At 37.2% G+C, this 20,083-nt stretch overlaps 1 protein-coding gene across 2 annotated transcripts in view; it reads right to left on the bottom strand.

Annotated features, from left to right (window-relative positions):
* Window positions 1-20,083, bottom strand: part of pof1b (POF1B actin binding protein) — an 82,254-nt gene that overhangs the window by 12,773 nt on the left and 49,398 nt on the right. For both annotated transcript variants that reach the window (XM_072594917.1, XM_072594918.1), the window contains exons 6-12: window positions 15,606-15,748; window positions 10,987-11,020; window positions 8,656-8,736; window positions 6,620-6,712; window positions 5,912-6,025; window positions 4,977-5,129; window positions 1,587-1,709 (exon numbers count right to left, since the gene is read on the bottom strand). In XM_072594917.1, coding sequence (XP_072451018.1) covers window positions 1,587-1,709; window positions 4,977-5,129; window positions 5,912-6,025; window positions 6,620-6,712; window positions 8,656-8,736; window positions 10,987-11,020; window positions 15,606-15,748 — 741 coding nt within the window. The remainder of the gene's footprint in view (window positions 1-1,586; window positions 1,710-4,976; window positions 5,130-5,911; window positions 6,026-6,619; window positions 6,713-8,655; window positions 8,737-10,986; window positions 11,021-15,605; window positions 15,749-20,083) is intronic.

Raw genomic sequence — 20,083 nt, 5'->3', positions numbered from 1 at the left:
CTACTTCCTACATGCTACTAACTAATCAATCAATCAATCAATCAATCAATCAAATCACCTAACCAAGTCAGTAATGGGCTTTAATATTAGACTAAATGGAATTTTATTAAATGCCTCTGTATATCCATGTAAACTACAGCCATAGATTTTTGGCAATTAATTCCATTACTTATGCAAAACAAAAATCAATTAGGCTCGTTAGACATGACCTCTTTACAAATTCATGTTGGCTGTTTCTAACCAGCTCATTGTTCTTTAAGCACTCACTTGCTCCACCATTTATGATTGATCCCAATAATTACTTCATGACAGATGGTAGGCTGCCAGGTCTACAACTTTCTGGTTCTCATATTCGCCTTTTTTTGAGTAATAGTTTTGCATTACTAATTTTCAACCTATGTTGGGGCAGGGGGTGGATTTTGAGACCAAAAATCTTTGGAGGATTATGGCTACTGTATCTGCAATTATTTTTTCATCAATTCTTTTATAAGCCATGTGTCAAAGCTATCTGGTCCCAGGCATTTGTTAAACTTCAATGTCATTAATACTGTTTTCTTACGTAAGATCAGTGTCTACGGATGGAGTAGTTTACATGGATTTACAAAGGCATTTGATGAAGTTCCACATAGTTTAAAATTAAAGCCATTTACAAGCCTTGTTAAAGATAGTAGCATGCTGAAAGTAGGGGTAATGGATAGATGTACTCAAGTTAAAACAATATGATGTCTCGCAGAGGTCTGAAAGGGATAACTAGTAGTGTCTCGGAGGTATTTGATTTATTATTCATTTCTGTACAAAGTCAATTATAGTATCTTTCTCCCATACTCAGAAGACTAGCTCAAAGTGCTGGATTTTATGCAGCCCATTATGAAAGCAAACATGGTGCCTTGTCACTTGATTGTGGCAAAGATCCTGCATCAGTCTCTTGGCAGTGGCAAAATCTGCCCTGAGTAAGTCATAGGGTTGAAGGGGCTTATGTGAGATACCTGATCACAAGTGATTGGCTGTCAATTAGCCTCAGTGTGTAAAAAGAAGTCAATTTCTTCTGGCCTCCACCATGAACTAATGAAGGTTCCCCAACTACACTAGGTGGGTGAGACCTCAGATGGCCCAACAGAACCCTAGCCACTCACTATACAAGTCTGCTGTTTCTGTAACTTTGTTTGCCATCTTACCAGCATCTGTTTTTACCCTTTACTACTTATTCTGTTAAATCTTTTCATGCCGATGTTAATAAACTGGTCAGTGTGAGTGAGCGAGCCAGTGCATTCTATAACTGAAAAATTAAACAATGTCATTCTGTCCAGCTGTGTGCAGAAATACACTACCTGAAATGGTGTTGAGATAGATTCAAAAGTATCTTTTAAAATGGAATGAGCATATACTTAAAGAAGAAAAATACAGGGTTATAGCAAAAGAGCAGGGGAATGAGACTAAATAGACAACTCTTTATGAACAAGCAGGATGGATTAAATGGCCACCTCTTGTGTTGTATCATTCAATAATTGATGCAATTTCCAGTTGACGCTGAAAAAGAAATGGTGATCATATTAAGAGCAGTGACTGCAAGAAAATGAGTTGCATACCCTCAAATAATCGATTTCCTTGTCCTTTTCTTCACGCAGTTTGTTGACCATTTCATAGTAATTATTAGATATTTCTGTGCTAAATATTGAAGTGGATGATTTACTTGTTGGGCTCTTGGACAGCTGTAAGTATCAAAACATAGTCCACATTAAGCAAGACTTTCACTAAATTTGGCATAGAACAATCTTCAATGAGGTTCAACTCCTCTGCAATTCACCGTTTGAATTAAACCAAACCAGTCTGTGTTCCTTATTATTATACCTTGAGCATGCTCCATCAATTGCTTAAAGTAGTATACTGCCACAGGAAGTATATGGAACTTGTTTTCAGTTTGTGTATAAGCAACTGAAATAATCTTCCCAACTTGCTTATCCACTTCAGAGTATTATACAAATGTTGGCAGACTACACTTCAATTTTTCATGTTAGGTTTATTGTCACTTGTCAGTTTTGTCAATGACTTTTTTATATTTCCCCTTCAGCCTGGGCAAAAGCTGTGAGTAGGTGCAATGCATGGAGAGTTTGTGCAATTTTGCAATTAAGCAATTTCGGCTTCTGCGTTTTGTCATCTATCTGCAACTGTTGATAACCCTTCAAAATTCTCCTGAACTGCGATTATCCAGTCCCACCACTGCATTATCTGCCTGGTTTTGATTAAGCTGCACCACAGATTGCCAAGTTGTTATTCCCCTTTTATTTACATAATAGTAAAAGTTAAAATGATTCCCTTCTAAGGATCTTTGCATTCATTTCCTATGAGTTGTGATTAAGTTACATCCTTACTGGAAAATCTAGATTATCTTTTTTGTTGGGGGAAAAAACATATTAAAGATGCATTGAAGCAACTTAAATTCAATAATGACAACAATGCATCTGTCACTTTGGAAGCACTATGTTTTCAGTAACAGGCTATTGTATTAATTCCTCAACTTGCAAATGATTCAAATGAGGAAAAATGCCTGTTTCAAACAAACAAAAAAACCAAGGTCCTAACAGAAGCAACTGTAACAAAAGCTAATTCTTCCTCTTTTATCCTGGGAGTTAGTCTGAGGTACCAGAATCCTCTGTGCTAGTATCTATTCTTCCCATCTCCTGTGATGGGCATGACTCTGGGCTATGCTAGGTTTCTGTGGACACGATAACACTTCACTGCCAGCAAATCTATAATAGCCTAATAATGGGAAGATTTGTGAATCACTGTCTGCAAATAATAAACTGAACATATTTCCCAGCCAACATTTGGAGTTGGCCAGATGTCACACTGCAAAGCGTGTGACAACTATAGTGTTGAATATTAACAACTGAGAGGGTTTACAATCCTTCCAGTGAGGGATAGATAAATAACAAAGTTAATCTTTAAATAGTAACCATGACTGGTTTCTCAGTGTGATAACATCTGAAATAACACTAACATCTGAAATAAGTTTGTGTTATTGACTGAGAACATTATTTCTAAAATAAAATAGAAACAGGTTAAATGCACTTTTCTGAGGTTCTAGTATAACGTCAACTTGAAACATGTCATGCATTTGATGCAACAGTTCATTAAAAATATGTCTTGTGCTGCATTTAATGAGGTCAATATTATATTATATTCAATATTATATTGAAAGCTTTACCAGATCTTGGTGGTATTCATAATACCCATTTTTTTTACCAAGACAGAGTAGTGTAATTATTTTAACATGAAAACATGTTGTTATTCATGTTCTTTATTTCTTTGTTTGTTTAAATATACTCTATTATAGGGTATTGCCAGTTACTTTTTCCTTCTAAGTTGATTGGGATTATACTGAGCTGAGGATTCAATGTCTTGTATTCAAGTGCATTTACAACTATTAAGTAATCTTAAAAAAAAGGATCAACATATTCCAAAAAATGACCAGACTTATATTTGAAATAGAAACAAAGTATTGGGGAAATGCAGTCTGGTGGCATTCACATAAACAGAAACGGAATTAACATTTCAAGGTTCTGAAGAACAAAGTGGACTCAATATTTTCTGTGTTTCTCTCTCCCCAGATGCTGTGACACCAACGGAGTTCCTTCGGCATTTTCGGTGTTTATTTTGGGTCTCCAGCATCCATAGTATTTTGATCTTATTTGATGCTTTGTTGAGAAACAGGCTGAAGAGGTGCAGAGTGTATCCAGTGGCTTTGCATGTTTTTGAATCAGCAGAACTAAAATGCATTCACAAAGTGTAACACAAAATAATCCACTTGTGTCAGTGAATGAGTGAGTTTCTGGCAGGAGGCCAGTAAATATAAAGATAGGCATCAAGTTCATGGTCCAAGCATATCAGATACTTTTGTGCATAAGCAAATTTGTTGGAACAGAACCAGAATAGGGACAAGAAATGTTTGCAAGGTTAAGAGGGTATCAATACGTAATGAAGCAAAACTTATCAAATGTTTTGAATCAAGATTACTTTCACAGGTTCCCTGTCAAACTTGGTTATTCTCCTGAATTAATATGAAACAGGTAAATGGACAACTCTGAAGGAAATTTTGTTAAAAGTGAGAGAATAGTTATTTTCTTTGAATTAAGTGTTCCTGAATTTCAATGATGAGCTGTCCATTCTCATAAGAAATACCCACTGCCTATTTTTCCAATAAAAAAGTGTTTTCACTCACAAGAAAGATTTGTTAGGTTACAATGTTACTGTGGAGACTTTTTTAATATAAACATAATTGTAAAAGTGGAAAATGAAATAATGTATACATTTAAAACTGCAATGTTGCCATAATCTTACCTGCTGTCTCAGGTGATTTAACCTGAGAGTCACCATGACACGGTGGCTCAGTGGTTAGCACTGTTACCTCACAGCACCAGGGACCTGGGTTCGATCCCTGCTTCAGGTGACTGTCTGTGTGGAGTTTGCACATTCTCCCAGTGTCTGCGTGGGTTTCCTTCAGTTATTCCGGTTTCCTCCCCCAGTCCAAACATGTGCAGGTCAGGTGAATTGGTCATTCTAAGTTGCCCACAGTGTTTGGTGAATTAGTCAGAGGGAAACTGGTCTGGGTGGGTCACTCTTTGGAGGGTCAGTGTGGACTTGTTGGGTCGAAGAGCCTGTTTCCATGCTGTAGGGAATCTAAGATGTACGACACAGGTGACAGGAGTCGTCGATAAGGAGACCCCTTCACGATAATCTCAGGCAGTGAACCTTTGGCATCACTCTGCATTGTAAACCAGCGTATAGCTGGTTTGAGCTAACTGACTCCCTACAATGCTACAACTTAGATAAAGATTAAAATGTTGTCTGCAGCTACCAAATGTTGGACAGAGCAAATGTTTCTTAAGGCAGTGATCAAGTAAATGAATAGACTCCAAGAGTAGTCTCTGTTTGACTTAAATATTCTGTATGAGGAAGATACAGTATCTATTTCTCACCTGCTGTCTGAGTGCCTCATTTTCTTGTTCCAGTGCACGCTTGCTATATTCCAGTTCTTTCACACGGAACTCCTTGTCTGCCTCTGAGTTCCTCAGAGTTAAGATCAACTCCTCAAGTGAACGGTTAGTCAATCCATTATCTTTAATGGTGTTCTGAACCAAAATGCCAAAAGAGAAGTATTGAGTGTATGACCATTAAATATCCTGTCCCCATCTATCTTCTCTCCCACACCACTGGCGCAGTGCATTTAATAATTAAAATGTATAATATACTATTAATGCAAATGCAGTTTTCACATGAAAAATATTTGCATGCCATTCATTAATTGCTTGGCATTCTCTTCCCTTCAGATGTCAAAGGAAAAAGCAAGTGAATTTTACAGCTCAAGTCATTTATTGACTACCAGATGAACTGATTACAAGATGTACAAAAATAAAATATTGTAGTTGTTGGAAATCATGTTTCATGGTAGGGTGAGACAAGATGATACAATATTAGAGCAATATTTGATATTTTCAAATTAAAGCTAAAATTTGTCAATATTCAGAATGAATACAAGGCATTAAGATACAATGGTTGAGAATACTGGATTAGTGGTGCTGGAAGAGCACAGCAGTTCAGGCAGCATCCAACGAGCTGCTTGTTGGATGCTGCCTGAACTGCTGTGCTCTTCCAGCACCACTAATCCAGCATTTGCTTTCCAGCATCTGCAGTCATTGTTTTTACCACAGTGGTTGAGAAGTTGAGATACAAATTATAAATTAATAGGAACACATACCAAGCTGCAAAACTGCAATAATGCATTGGTATGAATTTCTGAATACCCAATATTTCTGAGTGTCTGATTAGTCATCAGCTACATTAACATCATCCATTTCACTTAATAACATGAGAAATACACACAATAGTCCTAGCCTCTATGTGACTGCTTTACCTGCAGCTGTCGGTTATTCTCTCGCACAGATTCCAAAAGCTGTAAGTATTCTGTCACCTGCTGAGATTTAAAACCCAGATCTCTTTCTAGCATTTCCTTGTCCATTGCAAGTCTCTGTGGAAATAAAAGTAGGACATATTTCTGACCTGTATTGAGGATTACATTGTGCGCTGTGTCTACTTTTAAGCTTCTATATACATATACCAGCAAAGGGAGTCTACAAGGAGAATAAAAAAAAAAATCACATTTAGCAACATGTGCAGTTCTGATTTTAATGTTCCTTACTGTCTCTGACCTATCAATGTTAAATTTTAATTCAAACTGTCTTTTTTCCTCTAGAAAACAATATTTTTCATGCCTCCCATCCCTGCCATCACCATTAATTCAGACCAGAACATAGTGTGAATCAAAAGAAAACTTGTGCTTAAATATCAAGCATAATACTGATGCCTTTGAAATAGAAGTATTTGTTAATAAATGAATTTATATGGATTGGTACTTCTTCCAATATTCAGTTCCTATATAATCAAGTACATACCTAATATCTCAATTATTAGCAAATCAGAAATCAAAATCAGTATTATATAATAATGCATCATAACTAATCACAAGTTTTGGTGGTCTTTCTCAATTTTAAGTGTACATAAGCACCCAAATTAAGATTTAAGTTCATAAACATTGTGAATTTTTATAATCTCTTGGACTTACACTTAGGTCATCTTGCAAATGGAGCAGATCTTCACGGAGACTATTAAATGTCATCAAGAGTAGTCTTAGGGACTTGTCCACGGTAATTCTTGTCTAAAGGCACAACCATATAAAAGACATTAGTTCAGCGATCTGTAATATTTCATGACCAAGGTACAGGATTTCTCTAGCTTAATCGTGAAACTGAAAACACATGCAGAAACTTGACAACCTCCCACACAACTGTAGGTCAGAAATATAGCTATTAACCACTCAGATAAAAACTAAGTGACAACTGCAACCTAAGAATGCAATGAAGGTAACATTTATTAATTTTACATAAAATTCATTTCTTACAATACTAAATGTCTTCCTTGCTGCAACAGTGATGGTTTGGAGGCTTTGTCTGCAAAATGTTGACTAAATCATAAAGTTGCATCACTTCCAAGCTGGGGAGAAATCAGCATTACAATCCTGACCATTTATCCTTTTAGAAATTTTCAATCAGCCTGTGTCCTTGGCTCCCAATTTTATGCAACTGAGTCATACAGATAAGCAAAGTCCCAGCCTGTGTTAAGGTAGATATTTTTGAATTCACCCAGGAAACATTTTCATCTTCTCTCCTACCCCAACGTGTATTTAAGGTTATACTCAGTTCTTTAGCCTGCAATAGATAATGGTTTCTTTCCTATTAGGAGGTACAGGTTAATATCCAAGGGAGAGCCTTGCATTTTTTGATATATATTTTATTGATCTGGATCTTGTGAGTGCAGGAGACCATTTTAATGTTTGTAGATTATACTTACTTGGAAGAATTGTAAGCTATGAGGACGACAACATGGAACTCCAAAAGGCAAGTGGCACATTGGGTGAGTAGTGGGAAAGGTGACAGATGAGGCTCAAAGCAGAAAAGGGAGAGGTGATGCACTTTATATGGTCTTTCCGTGCTCTTCCTACTAGAGGGTACAATTCTAAATAGTGTGAAGGATCAGGGGAACCTAGAGATATATATGCACAGATCATTGAAGATGGTACGGACAGGTGGAGACATCAATTAATAAAGCATGCAGTATTCTTGGCTTTACTAATAGTGCCACAGAGTTGCAGAGCAAGGAGGAAATGCTGAACTTGTACAAGATCCTTATTAGGCTTAGCTGGAGTACTGTGTACAGTTTTGAGTGCCACGTTCTTAGAAAGATGTGATTGGAGGGTGCAGAAGTGATTCACAAAATGGTTCCAGGAATGAGAAACTTTGGTTATCAGGATAGTTTGAAGAAGTTGGGACTCTTCTTCTTGCAGAGAAGAAAGCTAAAAGGAGATTTGAGAGGTTTCAAAGTTGTAAGTGAGTTAAATAGAATAGATAGGAATAAGCTGTTCCCACTCGTAAAAGAGAAACAAAAGAGGGGGCATAGCTTTCCAATGGTTTGCAATGAAAACAAGGCTGATACAAGTTTTCACTGAGCAAGTAATTAGAGTATGGTATGCAGAGCCTGGAGACATAGTGGAGTAAGGTTCAAATGAGACATTCAAGACGGCATTTAATGCTACTTTGGTTAGAAGTGGTATGCAGAGATATAGGGAAAAGACAGGAGATTGGTATTAGGAGATTGTTATTAATAGAAAGACCTCCTTCTGTGCTGGAACAGTTCACAGAATCCATACAGTCTGATAAGAGGCCATTTGGCCCATTGAGTCTGCACTGACCTTCCAAAGTGCAAAGACCCAGACCTTTTTCCTATCCCCATAACCCTGCATTTACCGTGACTAATCCACTTAGCAACCTGTACATCTTTGGATTATGGGAGGAAGCTGAAGCACCTGGAGAATGTGCAAACTCCGCACAACCTTCCGAGATTGGAGTTGAACCCAGGTCCCTGGCGCAGTGAGTCAGCAGTGCTAATCATTGTGACACTCCTGTGATTCTTGGGTAAATGGCCATACTCTAATGGTCATAATATAATAGATAATTACATAGTGAAACTGTCTTGCAGAAAATAAGCTGATTCACATTTTTCATTATACTTCTAGAACTGTTATTACTGTTCTATCAGTTTTACCTGCAAGAGATAGCGCAAGTGTTGTTTTGTCAATTCAGATAGTCCTTTTGGTATCAAGGTTTCAATACTTTCATTGGCATCCTGGAAAATAAAATGTTCTGTTTAGGGCTATATATAGTTTTAGATTCATTTAGGATGTAAATATATTGTAAGTAACCTGAAAGATCTCTGCAAAAGATCTACTTGAAAACATCGGAGCAGAAACTCAATTATTCTGCAGTTAAAATTTCAACGGGTTTTATTCTAGCAAAATAAAAGAAATGGAAACATTTTAATCTTCTCTCCTACCCCAAAGTGTATTAAAGGTTCTACTCCGTTCTTTAGCCTGCAATAGATAATGGTTTCTTTCCTAATATCTAAGGGAAGCAGAATGTTCTATAAAATCATTTGTTTTGCATATGTCCACTATTTTACCCATCTGTGAATTCTACAGTGCTCTAAACACACTTAAGACCAGGGCCAATTTCTTCTGTTCTTTGCTTATTGTCTTCTCTAGGATATAGTTCTGTATCCCAAGCTAATTTTTTTGTGGTTTTCCACATTCATGTACATTACTCAGTTTAATAAATTAAGTCATCTGAAATCATCCTTAAATTTGGTGAATTTTAATTCTATCATCTGATTGAGAGATTACTCCAAGTCCAAATCAAATTATTTCCATTATTAGCACAGTCTTTCTGTTCTCTAATATAGATTCATTCAGTGTACTTCATCTCAGTTTCACGAGTTGCACATCCCACACTTATCCCGTTCCACTTTTCTATAACCCAAATTAGTACAAACTGCACCTCTTGCTCCATGCAGAACCTAATCCCAAACTACGCTGGTCTCACCTACCTGCTCCTAGCCCATATCCCTCCAAACCTTTCCTTTTCATGTATTTATCCAAATGTCTTTTAAACGTTGTAATTGTGCCCACATTCACCACTTCCTCAGGACGTACATTCCACAGACAAACCACTCCTAGTAAAAATTTGCCCCCATGTCTTTTTCAAATTTCTGTCCTCACACCTTAAAGATGTGGGCAAGAGACTCTCCTGGGACAGTCCTTGATCCCTTTGGTCTGCTGCTGGCACCTGTTTCTATTCCAACTGTGTTTCAACCTCGACGGGGACTGATAATCCAAATGGAAAATTCCAGTAGGATTCTGCTGAATGGCCTCATTAGGCTATGTCATCGTCCTAATACTGTCTATCATTTGCATTTGGGTAACTGCCACTCAGCCCACCCGTCCTGCTAGATAAAATGGCAAAGAAATAGGCACACCACTTTTCAACATCAATTTTCCAGTCCCTGTTCCGTCAGATGCGAATGGAAGACTACGCCTTCCAAGTGGGCATTAGGGTGAAAACAAGAGATAGAAATTAAACAGCTAGAAACTTCGGTCTGGTCGACTCTGGAGGCCTTACAAATGATTGGCGGGTCTCTAAGTTCTTTGCCCCCAATCCCCACATTAGCAATTTTGATGATGCAGAGCAAGGGTACAAATCACCAGCCCACACCCTGCAATCCAAGCCGGCCAGCTCCATTGAATGGTTGGCAATCTCTTTGAAGATAACAATCTTCATAAAGTCATACCCAGCTTCTCAATCCGCTGTGAACAGTATCAATCAAAACAAATGGCCAGACATCTATTTCTCCAGATGGCCTCATTATTAGAAACTATAATTTTGTTCTCAGTGTCTTTCTTGGACTTTAATTTTCCTTCTAGCTGCCTTATTATTTTATGGAATCCTCTCTTTACCACAAATACTTTATTTTCTATTGACATTGTTTCACTTTGCACCTGACTCCTCTTGTGTTTAAATAGGTCTAATCATTGGTATGCTGTACTTCTTAAATCCACTGAATGAATTGGACAGTAGGTCTCCTGCTATCTTAGCAAAATGGATTTCATTTCCTATCCTTTTCTTTCCGCTTATTCACTCATGGGATGTGAGCATTACTGGCTGGACCAACACTTAACTGCTCTCTGGGCAATTAGGGATGGGCATTAAGTGTCAACCATATTGCTGTAGTCCTGGAGTGTACGCCAAACCAGGTAGGGGTGGCAGTTTTTCCTGATAAATCAGCAATGGTTTCATGGTCATAGTTAGATTTTTAATTCCACATTGTTATTGTATTCAAGTTCCATTTGCTGTGACAGGCTTCAAACTCAGGTCCCCAAAACATTACTTGGATTTCTGGATTATAGTCTATATCTGCCCATTACTTTGCACCATTTGTTTCTACCCTCAGAAATAAATATTCTCTATAGAAAACTGGAAAGTCAAGGTTGGAGAGCGAATTGAAAATATAAATGTAGGTCTAAAACAAAACTCCAATACTCACATTGTGGTCAGTGCTTATTTCCAAATTGTTTTGCCTGCCAAATAAATGAAACAACAAACATAAATCTATTTAAAAACACACTGCAGTAAGTTATGCAATAAGTTTTACTAAACAAGTATGGGACTTCAATTTTTATTAACAAATTGGTATCTGTTTGTTTACCTGCATGGTCTGAATGTCATGTTTTGATGTCTTTAATATATTTCTACCTTGATTTATTCTGTTTTATATTGAGTTCGTGAACATTTATTTATAAGAGAGGAAATAATGAATAGTAGAATCTGACATGTTGAACAAATAGAAATCTATATTTAGAGGTAAGCAAACGTCATTGAGACATTGCACCATGATTTACACACAGAACAAGAGGGTGGGTCCACAAGGTACAAAGAGCATTGACAGAAAAGGTCTGTATTGATTTGCACAGAAAACTAACTGACCAGAAAGAATATACAGTGATCTACATTGAGCAAGCACTAACGGCAGAAGATGCGCCCTAAGTTACATTTTAAAGTAACTCTGCAGATACAATGGCAAAGTGAAACCTGTATACTTATTCTAAAATTGTCAACATAGTTATGGTAAATAATTGAACAATGTTAAGTATGTTTAAATAGAGTAAATTTGTAACAAAAGTTATCTATTAAAGGAGTTAAACTCACACCTGGGTAGATTTCATCTCCTAGTTACAAACCCACAGTCATGACGTTTCAATCAGGTTAGTTTGTAAACGCAGTGATCTCAGCTTGCCAGTGTAAACAACTTTATGGTATGAAAGCAGCACTATTTAAAGATTACTTTATTTCAACTGCTATATACTATGTATACAATTGGAAACAAGACCATCAGTCTGTTTTCTGTGACTTGATATTCTCTCATGCCCATCATATATTGTGTGAAAGGTTTATGCTTCTATTTTAGCACTAATTTCTGATGTTTCCCAGGCTAGCGCAGATATTGAAAACAGTTTGTAAATTCTCCAATTCAATATTAAACATTGTTTTTTTTTAAAAAAAAAGAGTAATAACTGCTCTTCTTACCCAGGAACCACTTCACAGAAGCACTAAATAGTCTCAAGCATAAAACTTTACAAATATGCAATTGGACATTGATGATTACTCTTTGCTATACATGATAAAGTGACGGCGAACCTCAAAGAAAGCTATCCACAAAGGTCTGGTGTTCCCTGTGATACGGATTTCTTCTCCTCCAACTGTTTTGGTGCCAGGTTAAAGTTTCCAGCAAGCAGCGTACTGAAAAGTTTTGACTGAGTGAAACAGGCATTAAAACGGACTGATCATTCTTCACATTAAATTTTCCAGGGTAACATCATAACTTAAGTTTCACATAGGCATCCTAATCTGAGGGTGAAGTATCATAAATTTAAAAACTATTTTAAAAATGTGGAATTTACACAGTGCTCAAATTTGACATTCCACAACTAATAAAATTAGTTTTCAGATCCAGAAACATACTTCAGCAATAATTCTCAATTTATTATGCCATTAAACACCCAAATACATCTTTCAGCAAAAGGTAGCTTTTACAACGTTGCTTTTACATTAGGCCTTGTGCAATAGTGAATTGAGCTCTTGTCAGTTCAGAGCTTTCTAAATGATTGCAGGGGTCCTGTGGAAAAATACAGAATGGCTGGTAGCAACTTCTGGATTTCTGCATTTAACTGTAATCACTGTTGTGTGTGGTACTATGAGTATGATAGCCATCTCTGCTCTATTCAATTTTTTTTTGTTACATTGAAAATTTAAAAGTTAATGCCAGTTTCAAAAATGAACTTAATGCTTGCTATTCAAATGAAAACAAATAAGCTGAACAATTGTGGAAAAAGATGGAGTGAGACTAGGCAAGAATGTTACCATCTCATTTTGAGAAGGTGGTTTCAAAAGATAACGTGTCACGTTAATCACATTGGACAGACCTAGTGCTTTCCCAAACACACATTCATTTTCTAAACAAATTACTTCCTGGTTTCTGCTTCGAACATTTGCCTAATCATTTGTCTTCCTTTTTTGAGAAATGTGCCAAGGTTACATTTCAATAATTTAATTGTTTCGTTAATTATAACCTAAATGTGTAGAAAAATGAAAAGATATTTTCATCACCATTAGTGTCAAAATTCTGCTGCCAGTGGAGAACTGTCAAGTTTAAGGAAATTGCTGTTTATGCAGGTGATCAGGCTGAAGTAACAAGAAACCATTGACCCCTGGCTGTGTATTTGTGTGTAACCTAGGTGATGCCCATATCACCAGTCAATTCAACTACAAATCTGCTGGAGTGAGATTTCATAATGGTAACTGAAGAATAAATGTCAATGCTCTGAACTCCTGGAGCTCCACTTTGCTGCCACTGACAAAAAACATATAGTGCTAATCGTATCTCTGAAACATTAACCTGCTTCTCAACCAATAACTCAAATTGCTAACGGTAGCTTGAACACACTGACCCCTAATTAGAAAGTCAAATCTAGCCCGAGTCATTTCTATATTGTAGGGAGGTTGCAATGTCAATAGTCACCATGACATTGATGCCAGGCAGCCACAAAGTTAATACGCTCTTAATTATTAAATATCTTCATCTCTCTAGTTGAAATAGTTAAAAGGCACAATTTGCTCTGAAAATGTGTTCCTGAAGAAGGGCTTATGCCCGAAACGTCGATTCTCCTGTTCCTTGGATGCTGCCTGACCTGCTGCGCTTTTCCAGCAACACATTTTCAGCTCTGATCTCCAGCATCTGCAGTCCTCACTTTCTCCTAAAAGGCACAATTTCCCCTGTTCCAACCATTAATGCACCATGACACTCCTAAATTCCCATGAATTAAACTGCTGCTACACAATAGAGTCATAGTGATGTACAGCACGGGAAACAGTCCTTTTGTTCCAATTCGTCCATGCCAATCAGATATCCTAAACTAACCTAGTCCCATTTGCCAGCACTTGGCCCATATTACTCTAAACCCCTCTTATTCATATACCCATCCAAATGTTTTTTAAATATTGTAATTGTACCAGCCTCCACCACTTCCTCTGTCAGTTCATTCCATACACTACCATCCTCTGCATGAAAGAGTTGCCCCTTAGATCCCTTGTGAATTTTTCCCATCTCGCCCTAATACTATGCCCTATGTTATGAATTTCTGCCATGCACAACTTTGTTGCAATTTTGGCATATATGTCTGGAATATAAATATAATATAAATGAATATATAAAAGCCTGCCTGTGATTTATATCTTGAAGACTGACTAATGTTGCCAAACTTCCAGCAGGACCATCAAATCAGTGAGAATTATTTGAAGTGCTCTGCAGTTTTATGTCATGATGAGTGAATCTGAAGTCTTCACTGGTGATTAGTCATAACCATCTGTGATCAAAGTTATCAGTATAATGTAGGGAAGATAACAGAATGCTTACTAGTGAGTTATTGTGGCTAGTTTCTGGAGTGGATTTCACAGTCCCAAGAGTCATTTTACATAAACAAAGCATGAAAACATGCTTCAATCTTACAAAATGTATTGCCTTGTAGATGTTCATGAACAGCAAGGAAGCATACAGGTGTTAGACATTATTTGCATATCTTTACAAATCAATCATTTTAGGAAGGGTGCCTTTCAACTGCATACACTCAAGATGTGCATCTTTCTTCGATATTTGCCAAGCTTTCAAATACATGACAAATTGCCAGTCATGTGAAGTGCATTGCTCAATTAACATGAATAAGACTTCAGTTAACGTTCTACAAATTACTTGTGTTTGCAAAGTATGTTCATCCCAGAGCAATTTTACAGAAAAGAATCTAGATTGATTATTACATTTGATTTAATTTATAAAGGAGAAACAGTAGAGAAATTCCTTTACTCAATAGTAATGGAAACAGATGTTTCAACACTGAGTTATTAAGCAAAGCAATGAACTCTGCCTCAAGGGAATGTTGAATAAATATTTGGAGCAGACACAGAAACAAGTATATAATGATAAGACAAGGCAGTAGAACTAGTTTCACATTGCTCTTGGTCACATGGAATTTTCTGCAGGGCTTCCTTCTAGATTTTAAATTTTCATTACACACACTTATTCACAATTTAAATGACGACATAAAACAGTTTCTCAGGTAAGGGTGAATTCATAGGATGTGAAAGTGAAGGCAACTTGCAATTTTAAGTGATTGCATCCAAACGGAATCTCGCTCTTTTAAACATTTAAAGCAATGGAAACAGATGCAAGCATTCTGTTTTATTTTAAATGATCTCACTGTCTGAAAATTAAAATGTGTGTCCATTATGCTGCTCTGGTCTGGCCTTGTTTAGCCCAGATGAGCAGGGCAGGCATTGGAAAACAAATGCTTTCAACTGTGTTTGTGGGCTTTTTGATGTGGAAGCAAACATCTGATTTGAAAGGTGTGGCTGACAGGTTCAGTGACATGGAGGTTGGTGTAAATCTGGCAATACTAAGTTAATTAACACTTTAACATCCAAATATGCACGAAGAAACTTAGGAGGGTTTATCTAACATTTTTAACAAATCACTCAATTACCTTCCAGAAAAATACAATATGCTTCAGCTCAAATTACACATTGAAGAAATAGTGAATGGAATGGCATACTTACTTTCCCTTGATTTTCTGCATGTTTTCTAAGAGGATGTTATGGAGGTCAGTGGTTTTACTTGTCAGCTCAGCCAGCAGTTCACCAAAATATCGGGGATCCAACTTCTCAATGTTACCACTTTCATAATCCATGGCACTCTTGATCTGATGTCAGAAAAATTCAATTACCCAACTAGACAAGTTGATACTTTTCCCAGAACAATAATACTATATGTAGCACAACGAAGAACTTCGTAGCAAATTAAAACAAGTCACAGATTACGGGGTTTACGACCACAGAGAACACAGATGATCATTGCTATTGAGAGCCAGATAGACACTGCACCTTTCCACTATGCAAAAGTAGTGCACCTAATGGATTCCACTGTCCTGCTGAGCTACTCTGTAAAGCATTAGGAATCTGTAATTCTATTCATTTGGGTTGACGGCCCACAAGTTACATGGATTTTCATGTGTAGCTTTTAGAAAGCTGATAAATCAGGAAATTCCATACATTAAGTTAATTAGTCCCTTAATATAAAGGCATATCTACAAATCCAGCTAAACATGCAAATTACTTTAAAACGTAGTTTTTTGCAATGAAAACCTCCTGATTTGCAGGAATTTATTTTTTTTTTAAATTGTTGTATTAAAGGCAGCTTCAGCAATGCAGCAAAGTCTCTTTCCAGAAACAGAATCACATATTGATTGTTGTAGGAATCAGGTGGGGTACAGTCAATGTCAAATTATCTTTAAAATAAATTAAGCATTCTGAAATTTGAACAAATCAACAGCAGGTCAGACAGCACCTGAATAGAGAAACAAGAGTTTGTGTATCATGTCAACGACCTTGCACCAGGATTTTGTAAAGACAGTGGATGCTCATACAATTTAGTACAACTGTCTTCTGACGAATAGACTAATAATCTGGGTTTATTCTCCCATGTTATATCAGCACACTGTCTTATCTGAAAGGCATGATCATTCCTCATTTCTTCCAAAATCATTCCTCATTTCTTCCAAAATCATTTCCCAGTAATCCATTGGGTGTAAATAAACAATAGTCACTGCTGAATACGTGAGGTTAAAAGGGGAGATCCTTGCCATCTTTAATCATTCTCAGCTTTATATTTACAGGTATCCGGGGAGAAAACAAAAATACAAATATATATTTTTAAAGCTGTGCAAGTTGATTATGTCTGAACAGACAGCTCAGTCGAAATCCATTATAGTTTGGATCTTAAAATATTTAAGGCAATGGCAGTGAGGAGCAAAGGAGAATGGTAAAAGTTCCCATGCTGCCAATGAAGCAAATTAATTCGCGTTTCTCAGTGCAGGCTGTCATTCAGCCTATTGAATCTGCTCTGCTATTCAATGAGATCATGGCTGACCTGACAATACTCAACTTTACTTTCTTGCCTTTTCCCCATTACCTTTGCCTCCCTTGCTGAATAAAAATCTGTCTTGCTATCTCAATATTGAATGTTGTTGCCGCCACAGCCTCGACTGCATTTTATGCAAGGGAATTCCACGGATTCCATATCGTCGGAGAAGGAATTCCTCCTCGTCTGTTAAATGAGTAACCCCTTACTCTAACATTACGCCCACTGGTCCTAGACTGCCCCACAACAGGGGAAACATGTTCATCACATCTGACAAACTGCCTTAGAATCTTATTTTAATAAGACTGCCTCATTATCTATACTTCAACAGGTCTAACCTACTCAACCTCTCCCCTTAAGAAAAGCACTCTATATCCAGGATCAACCTCTTCAGTCTTTTCTGCACTCTCTCCACTGTCGGTATCTCTTCTTTGAACCAAAATTTCCAGGTATGGGTCTGACTCGCACCTTAAATATTTTCAGCAGGACATTTTTTTTGTTCCAAGCCCTTTGAAATAAAAGGTCAATATTCCATTTGATTTCCATGCAATCCAATAAATCTGAATATTAGCTTTTTGTGATTCGTGCACAAGGCCACCAAAATCCCTTTGTGGTGCAGCTTTCTTAAGTCTTTCTGTATTTAAGTAATATCCAACTCATCTATTCTTTCAGTAATAGTGCATTGCTTCACATTTTCCCATATTGTATTCCATCTTTCAAGTTTTAGCCCACTCACTTAACCTATCTACATACCTCCATAGATTCTGTCATTTTTACTACACACCTTTCCATCTATTTTTGTGTCAACTGCAAACTGGCAGATAGTACATTCATTTCCCTGATCAAAGTCATTAATATATATCAAAATTAACAGCAACAATTGCACAAATAAACGACATCAAATGTACCTTGACATAGTCATTAAGCAACACTAATGATGAAAGCTCATATTTAGTATGTGAAAAAACGTATGCAACCCTGTGCATTAAAATTGAATTGTTTTGTTTAGCTAGGTTTGTGAACATAATTATTTACAGAGATGAAATATGTTAGTGTTGCTAACTTTGACCATTAAACCATGCCCACATGCTGGTTGTGGGCATGGGAATTGAGCTGTATAATTAGTAATTTTATGCATAAATATATTGAAATATTGAGGGACCTGGTTCCACTTCAAAATAAAAAGTAAATACATTTCAACAAAAGAACAACTGAGTCTCAATTAAAGGTATGAATAGCTACAATCAATCTAAATGCCATTTATGGGAAAAGCATGAAATAAAATCTCTCTCCTTTTAAATTTGAATCTTAGACTATTGATGGCATGGTTTTGGTATAAAGGAATATGGTTAAATATTTAATTACAAGTGGAAAAGATGCCTTTGTCTTAAGTGTCTTTTAAGATAATGAAACAAGTTTTTGTAAAGTTCCCCACAGGAGGTAATTAGAAATGTTAAAACACATCTAATAGGAGTAAACGTACGGTCATGGATGAAGGATAGGATAACAGACAGAAACCAGAGAGTAGGAATTAATGGATCATTTACATGTCAGCAGGCTGTGACTAGTTGGGGACTGCGTGGTTCAGTATTTGGGCTGCAGTTGTGACCAATACACATTAGGTATTTGGGGGGTCAGGTCAAAATGTAATATTTCCAAATTTGCAGATAATCCAGAGCTAAGTGTGAATGTGTGCTGTACAGAAGATATAAAACAGCTTCAAAACAATTTGGGCAGATTTAGTGAGTGTGCAAAGTATTTCTTAAATGATAAGAAGTTGGAAAGTGTAGTCGTACAGAGACCTGGGTGTCCTTGTTGATAAGTCACTGAAGACTAACGTGCAGGTTCAGAAAACTATTAGGATGGATAGTGCAACATTATCCTCTATTGCAAGAGGATTTGTGCACAGAAGTAATGAAGTATTATTTCAATGGCATAGAAACTTGGTTAGACCATACCCTCAAGTACTGCATGCAGTCTAGTTCTCCTTATCGCAGGAAAGATATAATTGCAACATGATGGCAGGACTGTCCTATGAAGAGACTTTGGTCACACTGGGCCTGTATTCTCTTGAATTTCAAAGAATGAGAGGTGACAACATGGAAACTTACACAATACTTAAAAAGGGACAAACAGGAGAGTTGAAGTGATTGGGAAGTGTAGAACCAGGGGCACAATTTAAAAATAAGAGGATACCACTTTGGTCCCAGAGGTTTTGTCACTCAGGATGGTTTTGAACCTTTGGAAGACTCAGTTTTTGAGTATGTTTGAGATAGAGATTGATAGATTTCTGACTACCAATGGGTTATGACAATGGTGTGTTATGGAAGATAAAGTGCTTGAATTGTATGATCAGCCATGATGGCATTAAATATCAGGGAAGGCTAAATGGACTAAACAGCCTACTCCTATTGTCTTGTTTCTATTCCTATGTTAAAGCGTTACTAGACTCCCTATTGTATGGAATAGTGGTGCTGGAAGAGCACAGCAGTTCAGGCAGCATCCAACGAGCAGCGAAATCGACGTTTTGGGCAAAAGCCCTTCATCAGGAATACCCTATTGTATGGAAACAAGCTCTTCGGTCCAAAATGTGCACACATATCCATTCCCCTGCCCTATATTTACCCCTGACCAATACACCTAACACCATGGGCAATTTAGCCTGGCCAACTCACCTGACCTGCACACCTTTGGATTGTGGGAGGAAACCCATGCAGACGCAGTAAAAATGTGCAAACTCCACTCAGGCAGTCGCCTGAGGCAGGAACTAAACCCAGGTCACTGTCACTGTGAGGCAGCAGTGCTAACCACTGAGCCACCGTGCCACCCCAAATTTAAGATTTGGTCATGGAATTTGAAGGAATCTGGCTGATGATATGATTCCAAACAACAAACAATGCTATTGTGCATAAGGAAGGGAGAAGAAGGATATCATTTGAATTGGAGACTGTGCCATCAGAGTAACTTTAACATTAATGTAGTAACTGATTTATTTGAATGGATGAACAATTATGTGCAATGGGCCAATACTATCTTGTTACAAGACTGTTGCTTACATACAGGGCTTGATTACAGAAGCGACATTAGTGATCCCATTCTTCATACATTCTCAATAATG

This window comes from Chiloscyllium punctatum, chromosome 25, assembly GCF_047496795.1.
Source record: "Chiloscyllium punctatum isolate Juve2018m chromosome 25, sChiPun1.3, whole genome shotgun sequence".
NCBI lineage: Eukaryota > Metazoa > Chordata > Chondrichthyes > Orectolobiformes > Hemiscylliidae > Chiloscyllium > Chiloscyllium punctatum.
Note: the sequence above shows the minus strand (reverse complement) of the source record. Positions and strands in the feature narration are given on the sequence as shown.